General features: G+C 49.9%; 1 protein-coding gene across 1 annotated transcript in view; it reads right to left on the bottom strand.

The window, feature by feature from the left end:
* Positions 1-18,262, bottom strand: part of Ltbp2 (latent transforming growth factor beta binding protein 2) — a 97,337-nt gene that overhangs the window by 14,753 nt on the left and 64,322 nt on the right. The window contains exons 10-18 of the mRNA XM_021178731.3: positions 17,740-17,862; positions 14,249-14,413; positions 13,816-14,031; positions 13,100-13,119; positions 11,845-11,884; positions 10,954-11,067; positions 9,012-9,140; positions 8,452-8,580; positions 1,541-1,660 (exon numbers count right to left, since the gene is read on the bottom strand). Of these exons, the coding sequence (XP_021034390.2) occupies positions 1,541-1,660; positions 8,452-8,580; positions 9,012-9,140; positions 10,954-11,067; positions 11,845-11,884; positions 13,100-13,119; positions 13,816-14,031; positions 14,249-14,413; positions 17,740-17,862 (1,056 nt within the window). The remainder of the gene's footprint in view (positions 1-1,540; positions 1,661-8,451; positions 8,581-9,011; positions 9,141-10,953; positions 11,068-11,844; positions 11,885-13,099; positions 13,120-13,815; positions 14,032-14,248; positions 14,414-17,739; positions 17,863-18,262) is intronic.

Consider the following 18,262-nt stretch of genomic DNA (forward strand, 5'->3'; position numbering starts at 1 on the left):
GGGGACAGCTAAGGCCCTGGTGGTGTAACGGAGAATCCGTTCTCTGTCCATGGGAACCCAGAGTCCTGGGTGTGACGGAGATGCCATGGAGACTGATGCATAGGCCACTGTCCAGACCTCACAGTCTCTCACCAGAGACCTCAGGCTTCAGTGAAGAAAGAGAGAGTAGCTGCTTTGTTGGAGAAAGAAGAAAGGGAGAGGAAATTGACTGGGCTCCCGGAGAGACGGGCAGGGTCTGTGGTTACTGATGGAAACCTGGAGAAGCGTACAAACTACATCACTCTTTCAACAGTCCCGGAGTGTCTGCCCAGGGCCAAGAACTCAGCCTGACCTCGCAGATGCCGTGTCTGTCTAGAACCTTTCTTCCCGATGGGACGGAGCCACCTAGAGCAGGACAGGGATGTGGAGGAGTCTGAATACGATAGAGGGCCTGACAGTGTGCTTGAGCTGGTCTTGAGCATCAGCCCTCTGAGATGAGTGTGGCAATTTCCATTTCCAAACATGAAACACTAACACAGCGCAGGCCTGTCTGCACTGGAGCCTGTGCCTGCCCTTAACACAGACGGCTTCGTGTAAATCTGATCTTTTCAATGTTCTGGCATTTCCTGGTTCATTTCCTTTAGTTTTGCTTTTCTTTTTAGTAAGTCCTGATGTTAAGTGCATAGCTCCGGGATGCCCGAAGAGGCTCTCTTACCAAGTACTTGGCGCGGCCAGCTGGCATATAGGATGTTCCTATCGAGTGCTGGGCTCACTCTGCATTCTCTTGGAAATGCCAGGCTGTCCTGTTTCTATTAACCGGATAAGGACAAGGATGGGGTGCAGCTTTGATCATGTATAGCTGAGTTTTAAGCAGAAGGGCACTAAGAGGAGAGCCCTGAGGGAAGGTGACACTCTGGGGGTGAGGACAGTTTGTCCCATACCTATAGTTACACTTCTATACTACTACTCCACTTAGATCTCCTGGGGACCCACACTTCATTTCCATGGTGAAAGGTCTCTCCTTAACAAGGTCCATAGCTCACACATTACTTCCGGGACCCTCTGAAACCAGGCAAGACAGATGTCAGAGCTGATAGGATTGTAGCAGATTCAAACCTGTCTGTGAGGAGACTCGTTAGCAGTGTCCTAGCCCATCTTTTAGCTGTGTATGTGAAAGGGGAGATGTATTTGTTGATCCATTCACTCATCAACCAGAGTTTGTTGGGTTGCCTAACGACATGGTCCATCCTCAGGGAACTTCTATATTAACAAGTGTTAGCAAGAGGGTTAAAGATGCCAGAGACATCGACGCTTCTTATGAGACTCAAAGACAGCACATTTTTAGGACGATGGGGCAGAGGTGTGCAAAGATGTTCATTCCTGTAGTGTCGTATAGATTCGTATTTCTCTGCCACGGGGGCAGAGAGGATGCCAACATATCACCCAAAAGACAGAGGGCTCAGGGATGCATAGATATGGCTCTGCCCGTAGGCGTTGGCTTAGAATCAAGAGACTAGGCAGAGGGCAGATAGAAGGGGAGTTGGTAGAGATAGCTCCTTACCTTGACAGTGTCCTTTCCTGACCATGGTGTAGCCCCGATCACACTCGCAGTGGTATGAGCCCTCCCTGTTGCTGCATCGCCCACCACTGCACACCCCGGGCTGCTCACACTCATCGATATCTGCAAACACATAGATAGGATGGTCCTGAGTCAAAGCCAGCCCTGGGGGGTGGGGGGAACGTCTTGAAGCATCCTTTCCAGAGGCCATGGACAAAGCTGTTTAGGCAAGGAAGACACATTTGCTGCAGTCCAATTGCTTGAAGGGATTCCTAGGTCATCTCTTAGATTGGTCAGACTCTGGGGCCCCTTTTGAGTTCTTTTCTCCCAGGGCTGGCTACTTCTAGGGTCTATGGGAGCCCTTGTAGCTTTCTCCTCCAGATGTAAGAGCTGGGCTTGAGGTCAGGCATCAATCCTTATAGTGTGATCCAAGGGGGGCAGAAGTTCCCCCCTGCCCTAGCACTAGTACAGTAGATACTGAGTCTACCACTAAGATTCCTCTTAAGGATGGTCCTTCTTAGAAAGACATGGAGCACTGCAGGCAGCTAGGGATCTGTAAAGCATGGCTTATATCATTATCTGAGTACACTGATACCCCACAATGGCTCTAAAGCCCGATCTTGGTCAGTCACCCCTCCCCCCATATATCCCCTTCCTTGGCTCCTTGCTGTCTCCAGTCCTACTAGGAATTTGGCTCACAAACCCGGTCCCATCCCTGCTGTATTTGCCCACGCTCATTGGTAACATCTTTTTTTGTTGTTGTTGTTTTGGTTTTGGTTTTGAAGTCAGAGTTTCTCTGTAGCCCTGGCTGTCCTGGAACTCAGGTCTGTAGACCAGACAGTCCTTGAACTCATAGAAACCCACCTGCCTCTGCCTACAAAGTGCTGGGATTAAATGCGTTCACTACCACCACCCACCCCTTGGTATAATCTTAGCTCTGGTCGATTCCCATGAGTTCAGCTTCCAGATCTCTGTTCACACACAAGCTTCTTGCTGGGAGTGTCTATCCCTTCCCGAGGATCAGCAAATTCCTAGTCCTGGTTCAGACCATGCCTCAGTGTACCTACCAGCTTTGCTCTATGACTACTCCCTGGCTCCACCATCAAAGCCATCATGACCCCTCTCTAGCACAGGTTCAAACACTTCACAGCGTCCTTGTACAGACTGAATGAAGGCAAAGAGAGGAACAAAGTGCCTGGCTGGCAGCCAACACAGAAGGAATGTTCACTAGCATCGCTCCAGCATAAACCTTCCCCTAGAACCCAGTGTGCTCCATGGCTGCAATCCTTCCTATTTCATTCCAGTTCTCAGTGGAGTCTCTGGCAGAGCTGCTACAAGCACCCTCCTCGGCCCCAGTGGAGATCCTGACCTTCAGAATAGGCAGACCCAAGAACCTTCCTGGGAACAACTCTCCCAGGAGTTCAGAAACAGCTGTGTGAGCTCCAGGAAGCTCTACTGCCAACAGAGGAGAAAGGGGAAGGAACTCCTAGGCAGAGAGAAAGGCTGATGGGAATAACATGGCTGAAGCTAGCAACACTGCCTAATAAACAGATGGCACTGGGAAAAGCGGTTTGTAGAGAAAAGTGGAAATGGAGACATGGGTTCTTGATACCCATGCAAAGATGGACCAGCTGGATAAAGCACCCTAGGAAAGGTAACATCAGATGTAATGCGAAATGTCCTTGTGACATAATAAAACTACAAGGCATGAAAAATAAAGCCAAAGGAGGCCAGCGATGGCTCAGTGGGCAAGAGTTTGCCACCCAGGCTTGGAAACCTGAGTTTGATTGCCAGAACCCACCTGAGGATGGAGGGGAGAACCTACTCCACTAGGTTGTCCTGACCTCCACATGGACAGACAGCCTTACACACATAAAACAGATACAATGTAACAGAATACACAAGCTGCACTGTAAAAAGTACATGAAAAAGGAACAGCCACACTGGAAAACTAGCAAAAAGATAGGAGTAGGTAAGCAATTCACAGATGAGGAAGCCCCAAGGCCAAAGTGCAAAGAGATACACTTTCTAGAGGGGATGTCATTATGCAAGCTCTTACTTAAATTTTTAATAGATAATTTATACTTCTACCTAAATTAACTTAAAACTTGTAATAATTTACAATCATTAATTTATACATATGACTCAATGATATATTAAAGTAATGAAACACTGTTTCCTGAGACTGGCAAAATTTAGGAAGTGGATGCAAAATTGGATTAGGTCCTTCAAGTGACGGCCAATCCCCAGTGGTAGAAGCACTTCGGCTGACCTCAGGTTCCTCCCCTCTACAGCTGTCGGGGGTGGCCAAGACCTCTGGACACCAGGCTGGCACAGGACAGAGCCTTTTGTCTGGGCCTGGCAATACCATTCCCTGTAGCAGCTCTAATTTACCCAGGGCCAGCTCCCAGAGAGCAGTGCCTCTGGCCACAGCACCTACGGCAGCTTGCTGAAGCTTGGAAAGCCCCGGTCCCTTGCTTTTCCCTTGGCTCTGTCACACTGCTGTCTGAGTCACCTCCTCCCTGACAGCCAGACGACAGAACCATCTACCCTTAACAAACTTGGCACTAGAGCCACTTCACGGACTGGCCTCGCCTACTGCCACTTCTGCTAACAAGCCCAGACTCCAGTCACCCTGACGGTATTATTCCCAGGGCAGGCGATACTGGCCTATGCAGAAATGGTTGCCTTTCCCTGGACTACCTCCTCCCTCCATTCCCGCTGCTGCTCGAAGAGGATCATGGGAAGCAAACCACGCCCCAGAGTGGGCGTGACTTCACGTCTGTGTCCAGTGCCGCTATAGATAGGTGTAATGTTATGGGCATTTCAACTCACTTTTCGAAGCTTCATCTGGCAAAGCGAAAGGTGGGAATGAGATTCGCAGGGGTTGGAATGGTATATAGCAAAGCGCCGAGAGTGGCTCTTGGTTTAAGTGCTCACTAAATGGGAGCTGTTCATATTCTACCCCAGCTCAAGTACCTGTTCAGGAAACCTTCCCAAATTCTCTGCTATGTCAGTTGGTTTCTCGTCTAGTCCCCGCAGGATCGCTACTCTTGCTCATTCAGTTGATTGTCGTTAGAGCTCAGCAACAGAGACAGGTACCTGGCCACTCAGTCAGAACCCACGTACCTACTGAGTACTCGTGACGGGGTTCCCTCACGTTCCTGTTAGGTTGGCTTCTCTATCTCCCTTCCTCACAGAATGAAATGAGTGGGCTTGGATGACTTTGGATTCTGAAAGTCAGATCCTTGGAATCAGATGTTGAGGAGACTCTGACAAAGAAAGGGTTCATTGCTCCGTGGCCACACATGGAACCTATGACCAAGGTCAAGCAGCAGACTAGCTCCAGAAGTGTGAGCGCCAAACACAGGTAGTGCCGTTCTCAAGTGAGAACTTCCCAGCTGCCTCTGAGTCCCCAGGCGCTGTGTGGAAGATGCTTCCTCATTTCTTCGTGAACTTACTCATAAACAGTGTACAGGAACATTCTATGCTACAAAAGGGGTTGCACAGTGTGATGGTTTGTATATCCTTGGACCAGGGAGTGGCACCATCTGAAGGTGTGGCCTTGTTGGAATAGGTGTGACCTGGTTGGAATGGGTGTGTCACTGTGGGTGTGGGTATAAGATCCTCACCCTAGTTGTCTGGAAGTCAGTCTTCCACTAGCAGCCTTTGGATGAAGACAGAACTCTCAGCTCCTCCTGTGCCATGCCTGCCTGGATACTGCCATGCTCCCACCTTGATACCTTGATGATAATGGACTGAACCTCTGAACCTGTAAGCCAGCCCCAATTAAATGTTGTTTTTATAAGACTTGCCTTGGTCATGGTGTCTGTTCACAGCAGTAAAACCCTAACTAAGACAGAAGTTGGTACCAGGAGTGGGGTATTGCTGTGATAGGCCTGACCATGCTTTTATTTGAAAGAATGTTGATTTTGGGACTTTGGATTTGGAAAGCAGTGGAATGCTTTAAATGGGGCTTAATGGGTCATCCTAGTAGGAATATGGAAGATTTTGTTGCTGGGAGTGATTTGAACTGTGTTGACCTGGCCCAAGAGATTTTAAAGGAGAAGAATTTCAGAATGTGGCATAAGGACTGGTTTTGTGGTATTTTGGTGAAGAATGTGGCTACTTTTTGCCCTTGTCTGAAAAGTTTGCCTGAGGCTAAGGTGAAGAGACTTGGATTAATTGCATTGACAAAAGAAGTTTCAAAAAAGCCCAGCAGAGACTTTGTTCTCTGGTTAAGTCTTACGAAGAAAAGTTTGAACAAGCATAGCAAGCTTAGAAAGGAAAAATATAAAATATACGGTTTGAGTATTAAAGGAGTACCAAGAAGTGAAATGGAGCAAAATCTTGTGTTCTAAGAGATAAAGATTAAGGGAGTGGGACCTTGGGGCAAGATCCTACCCAGCTAAATTAGATCCAGGCATGGTGGTACACACCTTTAATCCCATGAGACAAGCATGCTGATCTCTACATTCAAGGTCAATCTACAGAGCAAGAACCAGGATAGCCAAGCTTAGGCAGTGAAGGATTTAGAAAACATAAAGCTAGTGATAATGTAATAATACAAGGGGATCATGTTCTAGTTCCTGTAAGCAGCAGAACTCGGCAGCTTCAGCCATGTGCCTCTGGCTCTAGAGTTAAGAATGGAAGGAACTACTGGGAAAATTGATGCTGGTTAGCTGGAGCTAAGGAATTAGCGGTGATTAAGAAGAGACCAGCATTGTTGAGATGAAATCTTCTGGAAATTGTTTTCTGGGATCACAAAGAAGCTGTGTTCCAGAGATACCCAAGGTTGTACCTCATGCTGCGGCTGGACTTGGTAATGTGTAAGAGTCACTCAGGTGGTACTGCTTGTGAAGGAATGCAGGGATCATGGAGAGAAGCTGAGGCTTAGCACTGTGAGAGGCCAGGGAAGCCCATTGGAGAAGGTGAAGCCTCAGCTGTAGTTGATGGCTCAGGATTGAAGGGGTCATGCAAAGGATTTGAGGCTTGGCACCCTGAAGAGAGCCTATGAGAGGCTATTGGTGAAGCCTAGTTGGAGTGGAACACCCCAGTGTATTGGAGATGTCAGTACCATGGGATGATCACCAAGAACAGCAGCCGTAATAGAGTGGATCAACCTGAGCATAGAGTGCTACAGAGGACAGAGATGGAGAAGTGATGCCAGCCCTTAGGCATCAAGTGGAATCCCCGACACTGAAAGAAGAAGATGTAACATTGAAATTGCCTTGGAGACTCAAAGATGTTAAAAATGCCAGAGCCATGGGATACATGCTGAGGAAAGCTGCTAACAGGGAGTGGAACCAGCCCAGGAGGAAGCAGTTTGTTGCAGTCAAAAAAGATGAAAAAGGAGTGGAGATCTGAAGACCACTTTGACATCAGCCATGGAGATGCAGAGTTTGGAGTTTGCCCAGCTGGTTTCCTGCCTTGCTTTGGGGATTACAGTTAATTAAGTTGAATGAATCTCAGAAGAGACCTTGAACTTTGGACTTTTAACATTGTTGCAACTGCTATAGACTATGAGGACTTTGAAAGTTGCACTAAATGCATTTTGCATTATGCTATGTTTAAGTATGGCCCCCATAGACTCATGTTTTTGAACAAGTCTATGGGGACCAGGGAGTGGATTGTGATGGTTTGTATATCCTTGGACCAGGGAGTGGCACCATCTGAAGGTGTGGCCTTGTTGGAATAGGTGTGACCTGGTTGGAATGGGTGTGTCACTGTGGGTGTGGGTATAAGATCCTCACCCTAGTTGTCTGGAAGTCAGTCTTCCACTAGCAGCCTTTGGATGAAGACAGAACTCTCAGCTCCTCCTGTGCCATGCCTGCCTGGATACTGCCATGCTCCCACCTTGATGCCTTGATGATAATGGACTGAACCTCTGAACCTGTAAGCCAGCCCCAATTAAATGTTGTTTTTATAAGACTTGCCTTGGTCATGGTGTCTGTTCACAGCAGTAAAACCCTAACTAAGACACACAGCGTGCTGGCTAGTTTGTCAACTTGACATAAGCTGAAGTCATCAGAGAGGAGGGAAGCCTCAGTTGAGAAAAAAAAACCCTCTGTAATAAAAAATCAGGCTGTAAGCAAGACTGTAAGGCAGGGTATTTCTTAATTGGTGATTGATGGGAGGGGCTACCTATTGTGGGTGGTACCATCTCTGGGCTGGTGGTCCTGGGTTCTATAAGAAAGCAGATTAAGCGAACCATGAAGACCAGTTCAGTAAGCAGGCCTCCTCTGTGGCCTCTGCATCAGCCCCTGCCTTCCGGTTCCTGCCCTATTTGAGTTCCTGTCTTGGATTCCATCAAAGAACTGTGATTCAGGATATGTGAAGCCTCTAGTGGGGCCAGTTTGGAGGCAGAAGTCCCCAGAGAAAGCCCCCTTTCCCCAACAAGTTCCTTTGGGTCATGGTGTTTCATCACAGCAATAGTAACCTGAACTAAGACACCCAGGAAGCATGCTTACCAAGAGTTGTCTCTCTGTGGCCAGACTTTCCCAGGAAAGATAAAAACCTGCAGGTATCTACACTGTTGGGCATCAGAACTCTTCTCTCACATGCACACATGTCCCCTGGTCTGCTGAGGGTCCCCATAGGTGACCCTCATTCCCCAAAAGGAAAGCTTCCTTGTCACCAGAGTCCTGGCCTTCGGTCCCCATCATCAGCCTACTCTTGGCCCTAGCCACAAATCCTTGAGGCCTTTTCAAACATTGCTATTTTCTGGATCCTTCTTTCTCATAGTCTCAACTTCCTTCCAGATCAAGGCCGGAGCTCTGTCTCTTTCCCCAAGGCTCTGGTACTCCTCAATGTGAACACTGTGCATGCCTGGTTCCTCTTCCACCCACACTGTAGGGCCTAGCCAAGAGGTGTTCTCCTGTGCCCACTCCAGGCCTAAGGCGGGTATCGCTCACCTTGGCACTTCTGTGTGTCTCCGAGGGTGACTAGTGTGTAGCCAGGATAGCAGAGGCAGGAGTAGGAGCCCACACTGTTGACACAGCGCCCTCTTCCTTCACAGGGGTTCCTCAGACACTCGTTGTCATCTGACCGGAAGGAAGCAGGGAAGGAGGTCACGAAGGCCAGTGTGCCTTTCTCTGGGGACTTCTGCCTCCAAACTGCCCCCACTAGAGCATGGTGCTGTGTGGTATAGAAGAGGTGAGGGAGCAGAGGAGGCGGAGACAGAGATGAAAGTCTCCAAGGCTGACAGCCACAGGCCAACCTGCTGGGTCCTTGGTGTCTCCTCCCTGCTCATTGTCCCTTCCCCTCAGCGATCCCACAACCACTTCCTTTCTCCTTCATAGCCTGGCATATCGTAAGTTGATGCCTAGTTAGTTGTGTCCACAGAGAGTGTTCTAAGTTAACCAACCACAGCATACTACTTGGATCTTGTGTAGCCTGCACTCATGACTTCATCCCCACACTCTGTTCCTATTTGCTCCCACCATTCAGCAGGCCCAGGGCACCCAGTAAATACCAGTACAGTAGTCCTGGCTGGGGTGTAGCTGGTAGCCAGGGCTGCAGACACATCTGTATCCATTTGGGAGGCTCACACAGGTCCCAGGGCCACAGATGTTGGAGGCTCCAGCAAAACATGGATCAAAGTCTGTGGAGATGGAGCAAGTAGAGGTTACAGCAGAGTGGAGCATGCTCAAAGGCAGTGGAGCAGGGTGAGGAGACAGCAGGGTTAGGCTCAGTTGCCTCAGAAGCCCACTAGAAGCCCACACACCCTTAGTAGGCCCTCTCATGCCAACTGATAAAATGGCCTCCTAAGACTGGTGGGACCTGTGCCTGGTCTTTGAGCCCATTTGATTACAACCTCCGGACAGAGACCTGATGGCTTTAGTAACCCATATTCCCTACAAATGATCTCCTTACCCTCACCCTCAACCCAAATGTGGGCATAGCTCTTACCCAAAGAACTCTTGCCCATCTTCCCATAGACTGGCTGACAGATCTAGTGACTAGATTACACAGATTGAAGAAGCTAGCTTATCTGACTTGTACCTCTAATATTAAGGAAGTACTTAACATTTATGATAAGTGAATGAATGAATGAATGAATGAACGAACGAACGGACGAACCCATAAACCAATAAGGGAACACTGCTTTCATCTGTGTCCACCATGTTGTGTTGTTATTCTACGGGCACATACCTAGGGCTCCCTTCCCTGCCCCACCACTCTGAGAGAATCCAAAGGCATCTACAGAGCAGGTCAGAAGTGGCCCAGGTTGGGACACAGAGGGGCTTTACAGCATTGCTAATCTGCACTGAGCAGGATGCCCACAGTGGCCTGTGTACAAGGTCACCTTCTCCCTAGCCTGGTTCTAAGTTTGTGCTAGCAGTCTCCAGCCAGTTCCAAGTGTCCACTCAGTGAGGTTGGAAGATGGCAGGGTAGATTCCGGATCAGACAAAAGACTGAAGACTGCTGCTGGTGGTTCTGTCACCTGCACAGCTGAGGGCCACTGCAGGGGCCGGTGCAACCTGGCTTCACTGTACTGTGGCTCCTCCTCCAGGAATATTTCAGCTGTCAGTCTCAGCACTCCCTAGCTGACCCACATGTACTCAGCCCTTCCTGCCGACTTGGAAGGGGATGCTCCCTGGAGTCTCAGAGGACTTACTCTGCATCCTGGGCAAAGTCAGTGGAGAACTCTTGGGAAAGCCACACCCCCCACCCCACCTGCAGCAGGCTGCAGGCTTTCTCCTCTCACTGGAGGAAAGCCAAAGAACTCAAGCACCCTCCACTCCTACTCAAGGTGACCCTCTAGCTAAGAGCACAGCCCTAGAGAGGGCAGGCGAGAGAGCACACACGTGCACAGAGAGCAACGGCAACAATACCGTACAATAGTAGCCTTGCTTCTCCTGCCTCAGACAATGAGCCTTTGTGGAAGGCACATTCCATAGCCAGGTGTGTTTGCCAGGGATCTCCCTCACACCGCTGCCCCTCATCGTTATGGCTGACTAGAGGGAGTCAGATACTAGCTCTGGACACTTGATACAACCTTGTACAATATAACTCTGTTCCTTCCCCATGGGCAGGTGGAGCACTGCCAGGGTCCTCAGTGATTCAACTCCCTCTCACCTCGCCCCCTACTCTATGAACTCCCCATTCTTCAAGAAGTCTCCTATCTCCCTAAGATACTCCAGAAATATCCATGGCTTCCCTGGAGTCCTCTGAGTAGGGCCATCCCTCAAAAGGGTATTAGTGCCCAGGCAGGGCCCTTGTCTTTACTAGGTCGGCTTTGTGCCCTCTGTGAGAGCAAGCCAGAGCCACAGCTAGCTCAGAGTTGCTGGTGACTATCTGGTTGAGGAAGCAAGAAGGAAATTCCACTCCCAGACCTGCCCTGGACTTTGGTTCTGGGCAATCACATCTCCCAGAATTGGGGACAAGGAGCCTCCAAGGGCTGCTGCAGATACCTGGGGGGCTGTGTGTCACCAAGACATCACTGGAGGGAATCACTTGCTCTTCTGCTGGACTCTCTGGAATGCCCTGTCCAAGCAAGGATGGTGTTGGTCTTCCAGTGGCGTCCCCTGGAGAGGACAGGGGGAGGAAGCAGAGTCCATTGGCTGGCAGTGGCCCCTCAATGTTCCCCGATGCTCAGACTCCCAGAACCAAAAGTGTCACCTAGGGCTCCCACCATCTACCCTCTCTTTTGACATATCTGCTTTCCTCCCTTCATAGTAGAAGAAGTCGAGGGGTGTAGAAATGGCTATGTTAAGCTTGTTGGAGGCAGAGTTGCTGCACGCCCCCCCTCCCCATCTCCCAGTGCCTAATTGAACACTCCCTTGCTTTCATTTGTAATGCATCTTGCAGCTTACAAAATGTTGCTGCAAACACAGCACCCAGTTGCTGTGGGAGGCAGCAGGTATCATGTTCACATCACAGCAGCAGGGAAAGATCAGGACCCCTGACTCTAAGCTCAGCTCTCCTGAGAGGTCGGCTCAGGGTCAGGAGGTAGGATGAGGCCCCTGGAGGAAAGAGCCCTGAGGCCCTGCCAAGCTGCGACTTCAGCCAGCACCTCCTCTTTGCCCTGATTTCTGTGCTCAGTGGCCTGAGTAGCAGCATCGTGAGATTAAGAAAGAGTTTGGTTGATAGGAAAATGTTTGCAAAGCATCATGGGATCTTTTACTAACATCACAACCCCTTAGGGAACCAGGGTTCCCAGAAAGAGTGCTCGCTCACACGCCATATCACCACACTACCTCTGATTTGCACCCCACGGGTCAGTTTATGGGTAGCCATTCCATGATTAAACTAATGTCTCTTCTATTTCTTCCCCTTGGGAGCTTCTAGGAGGAGGAACTCACCTGGTACCCGGGCAGGTAGGTGGGGAGCACTGGTTGTGATCTGCACAGAAATGAAGGTTATTTGGGGGAGGGGAACTCATCTGTTATTCCTAGGATATATTTCTTCTTCACTTACCCCATCTCCTTCCTGTTCAACTCTCTCAGCAAGTGAGTTTTTGCCGCTGGCGTGTATGTCTCTAGGCATTTTCTATCCCCAATCTTAACTGATCAGTGACACTTCCTTATCAGTGACAGCGGTTAAATGTGAGTCTGGTACCAGCCCAGTGTTGGCCCCCCGCACAGCGCACAGTGGAACATTAGCACATATCAAGGCTACGATCCTCACGTTACAGATGGAGTAGCAGATTAACTAGTTCACCCTGGGCCACAAAGCCAGTGTGTCAAAGCCAAGAGTCATAGCTACACTTGGTGTTGCTCGCCACAGCGATGGATAGAGACAGATGGGGCACAGGAAGCAAAGAGGAATGCCAGAGAACAGAATAGGGCACTGGGACATTGCTGGGACTGTGAAGACGGATAGCAGAAGCTTGGATCTGGGACAGCACTGGGTTCCTTCGTTTGTTTGTTTGCCTGCTTTTTGTTTTGTTCTGTTTTGTTTCTGAGATGGGGGTTTCTCCGCGTAGCCCTGGCTGTCCTGAGACTCACTCTGTAGACCAGGCTGGCCTCTAACTCAGAGATCTGCCTGCCTCTGCCTCCCAAGTACTGGGTTTAAAGGTGTGGGGCCCCACACTCGGTTTCAGCACACAATTCTTAAGCAGGAAAGCAAGGTTGCTGGAGAAGCCGTGCGCGGAGACAGCTTAGCAGGAGATGAGCGGGGACCAGCAGACTGGAGAAGGAGAAAGCAGATTCAGTCTTCTGGAGGCGCTGGGAGACGCTCAGTCTTGGATGCCCACGGGCATTCTGGGACCAGGGAAGAGGGCCAGATGCTTTTTCCTCTGTGAAATGGTTTGAGATACTCAGAGCTATGCTTCTGCTTTCCCGTGAGCTCCTCCCAGAGGGCCTATGTTAAACAAGCTCAGAAAACATGCCAGGTTCAGGACCAGCTCTAGCTTTCATGCACAGCGCTCAGGTTTGAGTGACAGCCAGGACTAACTACACAGTCAAACGGGTCCTTGGTTCAACTTTGTGATCTCTCCATGTAAAATCTGATATCGGGTCCATCCTTCTCCTCTTCTGTTCTCATGAGACTACGTCTGGAGTTTATGTCATTCTCCAGTTACCCTAACCCAGCTCCCCGGCAGGAAGACTCACTCACCTGAACAGTCCGAGAGTCACCTGGGAAAAGAAGACAAGATGAGCTCCAGGAGGGGAGGCAACGGCCTTTGCCCTCCATGTGGGACTGCTTCACAGTCTGTCCCCCTCGCTACGTCCCCAGCAAGATGAGCAAGACCCAGAGTGCAACTCTTTCAGCCTGCCTCAGCCTGTCAACTCCCTTTTGGGACTGACCATCCCAGAAACCCAAGGCTGGAGATCCTTATGGGTAGCCCAGCTCACCTCTCAGTTGGAGAAAGGAAGCCTCCTGCATTCCTTCCAGGTGTCCAATGACAGGAGTCCCCATCCCCCACCCACCATCCCCATCAGACCCATAACAGACTTCCTCCCTGCCTGTGGCCCTGATCATGTGGGTTACCCACCATCCTCTCTGCCCTGGGCTGTGGATTAAGGGAGAAGTTCTAGGAAAGGAATGAGTTGCCTCTGACTGGACTAGTGTCCCGCCCGCACCCATGGCTGCTGAGTCCCAGATGCTTGGCAATCTCCTAGTTTTCTTGGTCCTACTCCCTTCTTGGTCTTCTGTCCTGGGTGACCCGGGCATGACCCAGTTGTTTTCTGAAACACTGATCAGAGGCCTCAAATACAAGCTCTTTCTAGCCTCAGGCAATGGAGTTGGCGTTACAGTTCTGAACCTAAGGCCCAGGGCAAGGACCTGGTAAGAAAAAGAGGAACCTGAGGTGTCTCCCCCAGCTCAGAGACCTTTGTCAGGGAAGGTCTCAGCCTCAATCCAGGTGGCGGTGGCTGCCCTGAGTGGTTGCCTCTCTGCTTGCCCAGGTGGTGGTGCAGTGCTCTGCTCTGTCTGCTCCCTTAAGGGGCTAGCCAGTTCCTCTTCTTCGGCTTTCCTCATAGACAGGCGGATGTCTGAGCTCGAGTAGGTGTAGCCGTGGCCAGCAGGGCAGATCTCCCTAAAGGCTTCTAAAAAAAAAACAGGAGATTAATTGAGCCATGCCATTCCTGTAAGAAACCAGGACTCCCTTCCCTCAAGGGGACAAGACATGGTGGCTGCAGAGAGTGTCCTGGGTCTGGAATCCAGAAGGTAGACTGAGCTTTCTCTGCTTGAAGGGGCCTATCCAGGCTGGGGAAGTGGTCACTGACTTTGATGGCCAGGGCTGGGCTCTCAGGGTGGAGTTACCTGTGCCAGGCAGGGGACACTGTTCACACGTGCTACCCCAGGCTTTGCCCACACGGCTGCAGCAGCATATCTGCTTGGTGATCCGTTGTACCAAAGGCAGGGTACAGGTGCCAGATCCCAGTGACCGGTAGCATAGTCCCTGCTGCATGGAGACAGCCTTGTCCGCTGCAACAGACAGGGCATGTGGGAAGGGGTAAGCAGGAAAGAAATACAGAAGGCCGTGGACAGAGGTGTGGTCAGCCACAGGCACGGGGATTAGCCTGGCTCGTGTCTCAGCCCGGAAGCTCAGGTGCTCACAAGAACTTGAGCAGGCATGGCAGTAGTGGAGGCTCCCTCATCTCCCCATGGTGTCTACCCAACAAGGTGCTAGGTTCATGTAGGAAGTGTGAGAGCAAGCCCGGGGAATGCGGTTGTTTGTCTCTACCTGCTGCTTTCGTACTGTTTAGTAAAAAACGTAGGTTGTGTATGCTGCAGGATGAGCAGTATGCTCTGAGATGCACAGGAAGCCTTCCAGGGAAGACGGGATGAGGTAAGATCCAGAGAGCTTTGAGGACAGGGACCTTGTTTGGGTCGTCTTTGTCACTTGGAGTCATCCATGGGTATAGTGTGTATGACCGATTAATATTTCAAGTTGAATTGATACATGGATGGCTCACTTAATTAAACAGCTGAGTGCAGAATCTGGGGCCAGATGAGTAGCTCAGTAGTAGAGTCCTTTCCCAGCAGGCCTAAAGTCCTGGATTTCATTGCTAGCACTACAAATAGACACACAGACACATATATAGACACATAGACACACAGACACATATATAGACACATAGACACACATATAGACACATAGACACATATACACAAGACAAAAATAAAAACCCCACTATGTCCACAAATCCTATGGGTACAAATGCAAGTGAATTTTGAAAAGAAATAATCTCTTGCTTATTATCTCAGTGGAAAAAGATGCAGCCAACCAGTTGGAAAGAGTCTTAAATCTTTAGAGGGATGACCACACTGTCAGAGGGCAGAGTGGGGTGAAGGAAGCAACAGTTAAAGTTGAGAAGTAATGATCTCGAGGAGTCCTGGTCAGCTCAGTGATCTGCTTCCTGTCGAGCTGAGCTACACACCTCGCTGGCCCAGTTTCTCTACCTATAGAGTAATGTCAGGGACTGCAGGCACTTGGGTCTGCCTGGCACATGTGCCAACGCTGTAGAAAAGTGCTCAGGTCCTCTACAGGCACCACTCACCCCTCCCCCTCCCTCGGGACACTTCCTGACTGAAGGACTGAAGGTCATACCCCTGGTCCCAGTGATTGGGACAGGGACAGGCACTTGAAGAGGTAAGACTCATACTGCTTGGCTCATAAGGAGTGGCACTATTAGGAGGTGTGGCCTTGTTGGAGTAGGTGTGGCCTGGCTGTAGGAAGCATGTCACTGTACAGGTGAGCTTTGAGGTCTCCTATATGCTCAAGCCATGCTAAGTGTGGCAGTCTCTCCCTGCTGCCTGCAGAGCAGTATGTAGAATTCATGGCTACTCCAGCACCATGTCTGCCTGCATGCTGCCATGCTTCCCACCATGATGATAATGGACTGAACCTCTGAAACTATAAGCCAGCCCCCATTAAATCTTTTCCTTTATAAGAGTTGCTATGGGCACGGTGTCTCTTCACAGCCATAGAACACTGATTAAGACGGAAGTCTTCTTCACAGGGTCATGGAGATTAAATCGAGCAAGGCACACAAGCAATGCAAGACCTTGACGAAGGTCAGGAACTAAACACACATCCATCAGTCCCTGAGCCCTGTATCCTCAGGTGCAGTCTGTGCCTTCAGTGGGCACTTCCCTTGGACTACTGTGGGGACAGGCTCTATGCCATTGAATCCCAGGACAGAATATCAGGAAGCTGGACCAGCCTCCAGAGACGTCATTACTACGCTAGTACACAGGAAGTCATTGGCTTGCCTTCTCCATCTGCAGAACAAATCCCTGGAGGAAGGGGAGGGAGGAGTCCTGGGGAGGGAGAGACAGTAAAGGCAGTCCCCTGCTCCTCTCCATAGTCCTTTATCAGAGAGTCTTCCGGGCACTTTCACATCGGATGTTAACCAAACTCACTGATCAAGAAACCAGTTTTGTTTTTTTCAAGACAAGGTTTTGCTATGCAGCTTTGGCAGGCCTTGAAATTATTCCAGACCAGGCTGGTCCCTGTTTCCAGAGTGCTGGGATTAAAGGTGTGCACCACTATGCTCAGCGCAATAAATGAACCTTAAGTGGCCTGGGAAAGGAAAGACTATAAGGTCCTTGGGGCCTTGATTACATATCATTGCCACCACAAACAAACCTCCACGTTCCCCCTATCCTCTGACGCTCTGGGTTCTCACTGTCTCCTATCCCTAAAGATGTCAGATCCAGACTTTCTTCAGACCACTGCCTCTGGGTGGCGGCATAGTCTGGTTCCTCCTATGGCCTCCCCAGACCCAGTAGCAGGCACTTTGTAGCCAGCCGCGTGCTCTGTGAGCTAGAGGTGACCTTGTTCCAGAGGTCTTTCGGGACTGGTTTTGTTTTGTTCTGGTCTGGTCAGATCTTCTTTCCTAAGAAAAGCCCCATGTGGGCTGTAGTATCAGCTCTACTGTCTGGGGTGTGAGCAAGGGCCTGGCAGCCTGGGCTTCTCTCAGCTGGAAACCACAGAGGTCACTGGAAACAGAACTGCCAGGGTTTACAAGGAATGTATACTATGTAACTCACTATGCAAGGTCACAACTCCTGATATGTGTGTATGCATGGTCATGGAGAAATATACAAAAAGAACCACAGAGTAATATTAAGGAGTGGGAATGGGGCAGTAATACCTCTCTCTCCCATAGGCAAATGAGTGCTTCTTAAAAATATCACTTAGGGACTGGAGAGATGGCTCAGTGGTTAAAAGCACTGGCTGCTCTTCCAGAGGACCAGCATCTGAATCCCAGCACCCACATGGCAGCTGACACCTATAACTCCAGTTTCAGGGCATCTAATGCCTTTTCTGGCTTCTGTAGGCACCAGGCACACAGTGCACAGACGTACATGCAAGCAAAACATCCATACACATAATTAAAAAGAAAAAAAATCACTTAGCAGCCCTGGGACCTGGTTGCTAAACTCGGGTAGTAGATTAATCAGCAGCTACAGCTCACCCAGACACTTCAAAGTGGCAGCACACAGCTTCAAAGACAGTGAGACAACAAACGGGACAGAAATATGATCAGAGAGGAAAAACAAAACAAAAATGAGAAAATGTGAATCACAAAAAAGTTTTAGAAGAGAAGCCAGGAGTCGTAAGTGGGGCTGTAACCTCCAGTCCTAACAGGACACAAAGATCAACTTTTGCACAGTGGCCCAACTCCAAGCCAAAAGCAGACACTGGCTCTGGGCATGAGACCATGAGGTCTGGGGACATTTGGCTCTCTGTCTGGACTGTGCCCCTAAAGAGTGTCTCTCGCCCCAACCCCACCATTACTCACATACGCAGCGGCTCCTTGACGGATCCAGCATGAGGCCAGGCCTGCAGGTGCACAGGTAGCTGCCCCTGGTGTTCACGCACTCCGAGTCCTTGCAGAGGCCCAGGGTCAGGCACTCATTGATATCTGCAGGGTGTGGAGGAATGAATGAAAGCCCATTCAACTGAGGCCGGATGGTTGGGATGGAGCTGCACACATTCAGTGTGAGAGACTAGCCACTTGACAGTGCCAACAGAATTATTAAATAGAAAATTTACACACCACTCCACTACCTGGCACATGGTAGCCATGTTGGCTGGAAAGCTAACCTTTATGGAGTGCCTACTGTATGCCTGATAGTCTTTGGGTATTTGAATATGACACCCCATTTAACCTTATAGCTAGTCTTATCTGCTTCTTATGCCCTCATTTTATAGATGAAGAAAAGCTCCAGGAGTAACTTGCCCAGACTAACTGAGCTGTGGGTGACTCTAGCCAGTGGCATGGGAACCAGGCAAACAACACTGTCTGGTTTGGAGGCAGCTAG

This window comes from Mus caroli, unplaced genomic scaffold (genome assembly GCF_978045245.1).
Source record: "Mus caroli unplaced genomic scaffold, Mus_caroli_1 scaffold_14, whole genome shotgun sequence".
NCBI lineage: Eukaryota > Metazoa > Chordata > Mammalia > Rodentia > Muridae > Mus > Mus caroli.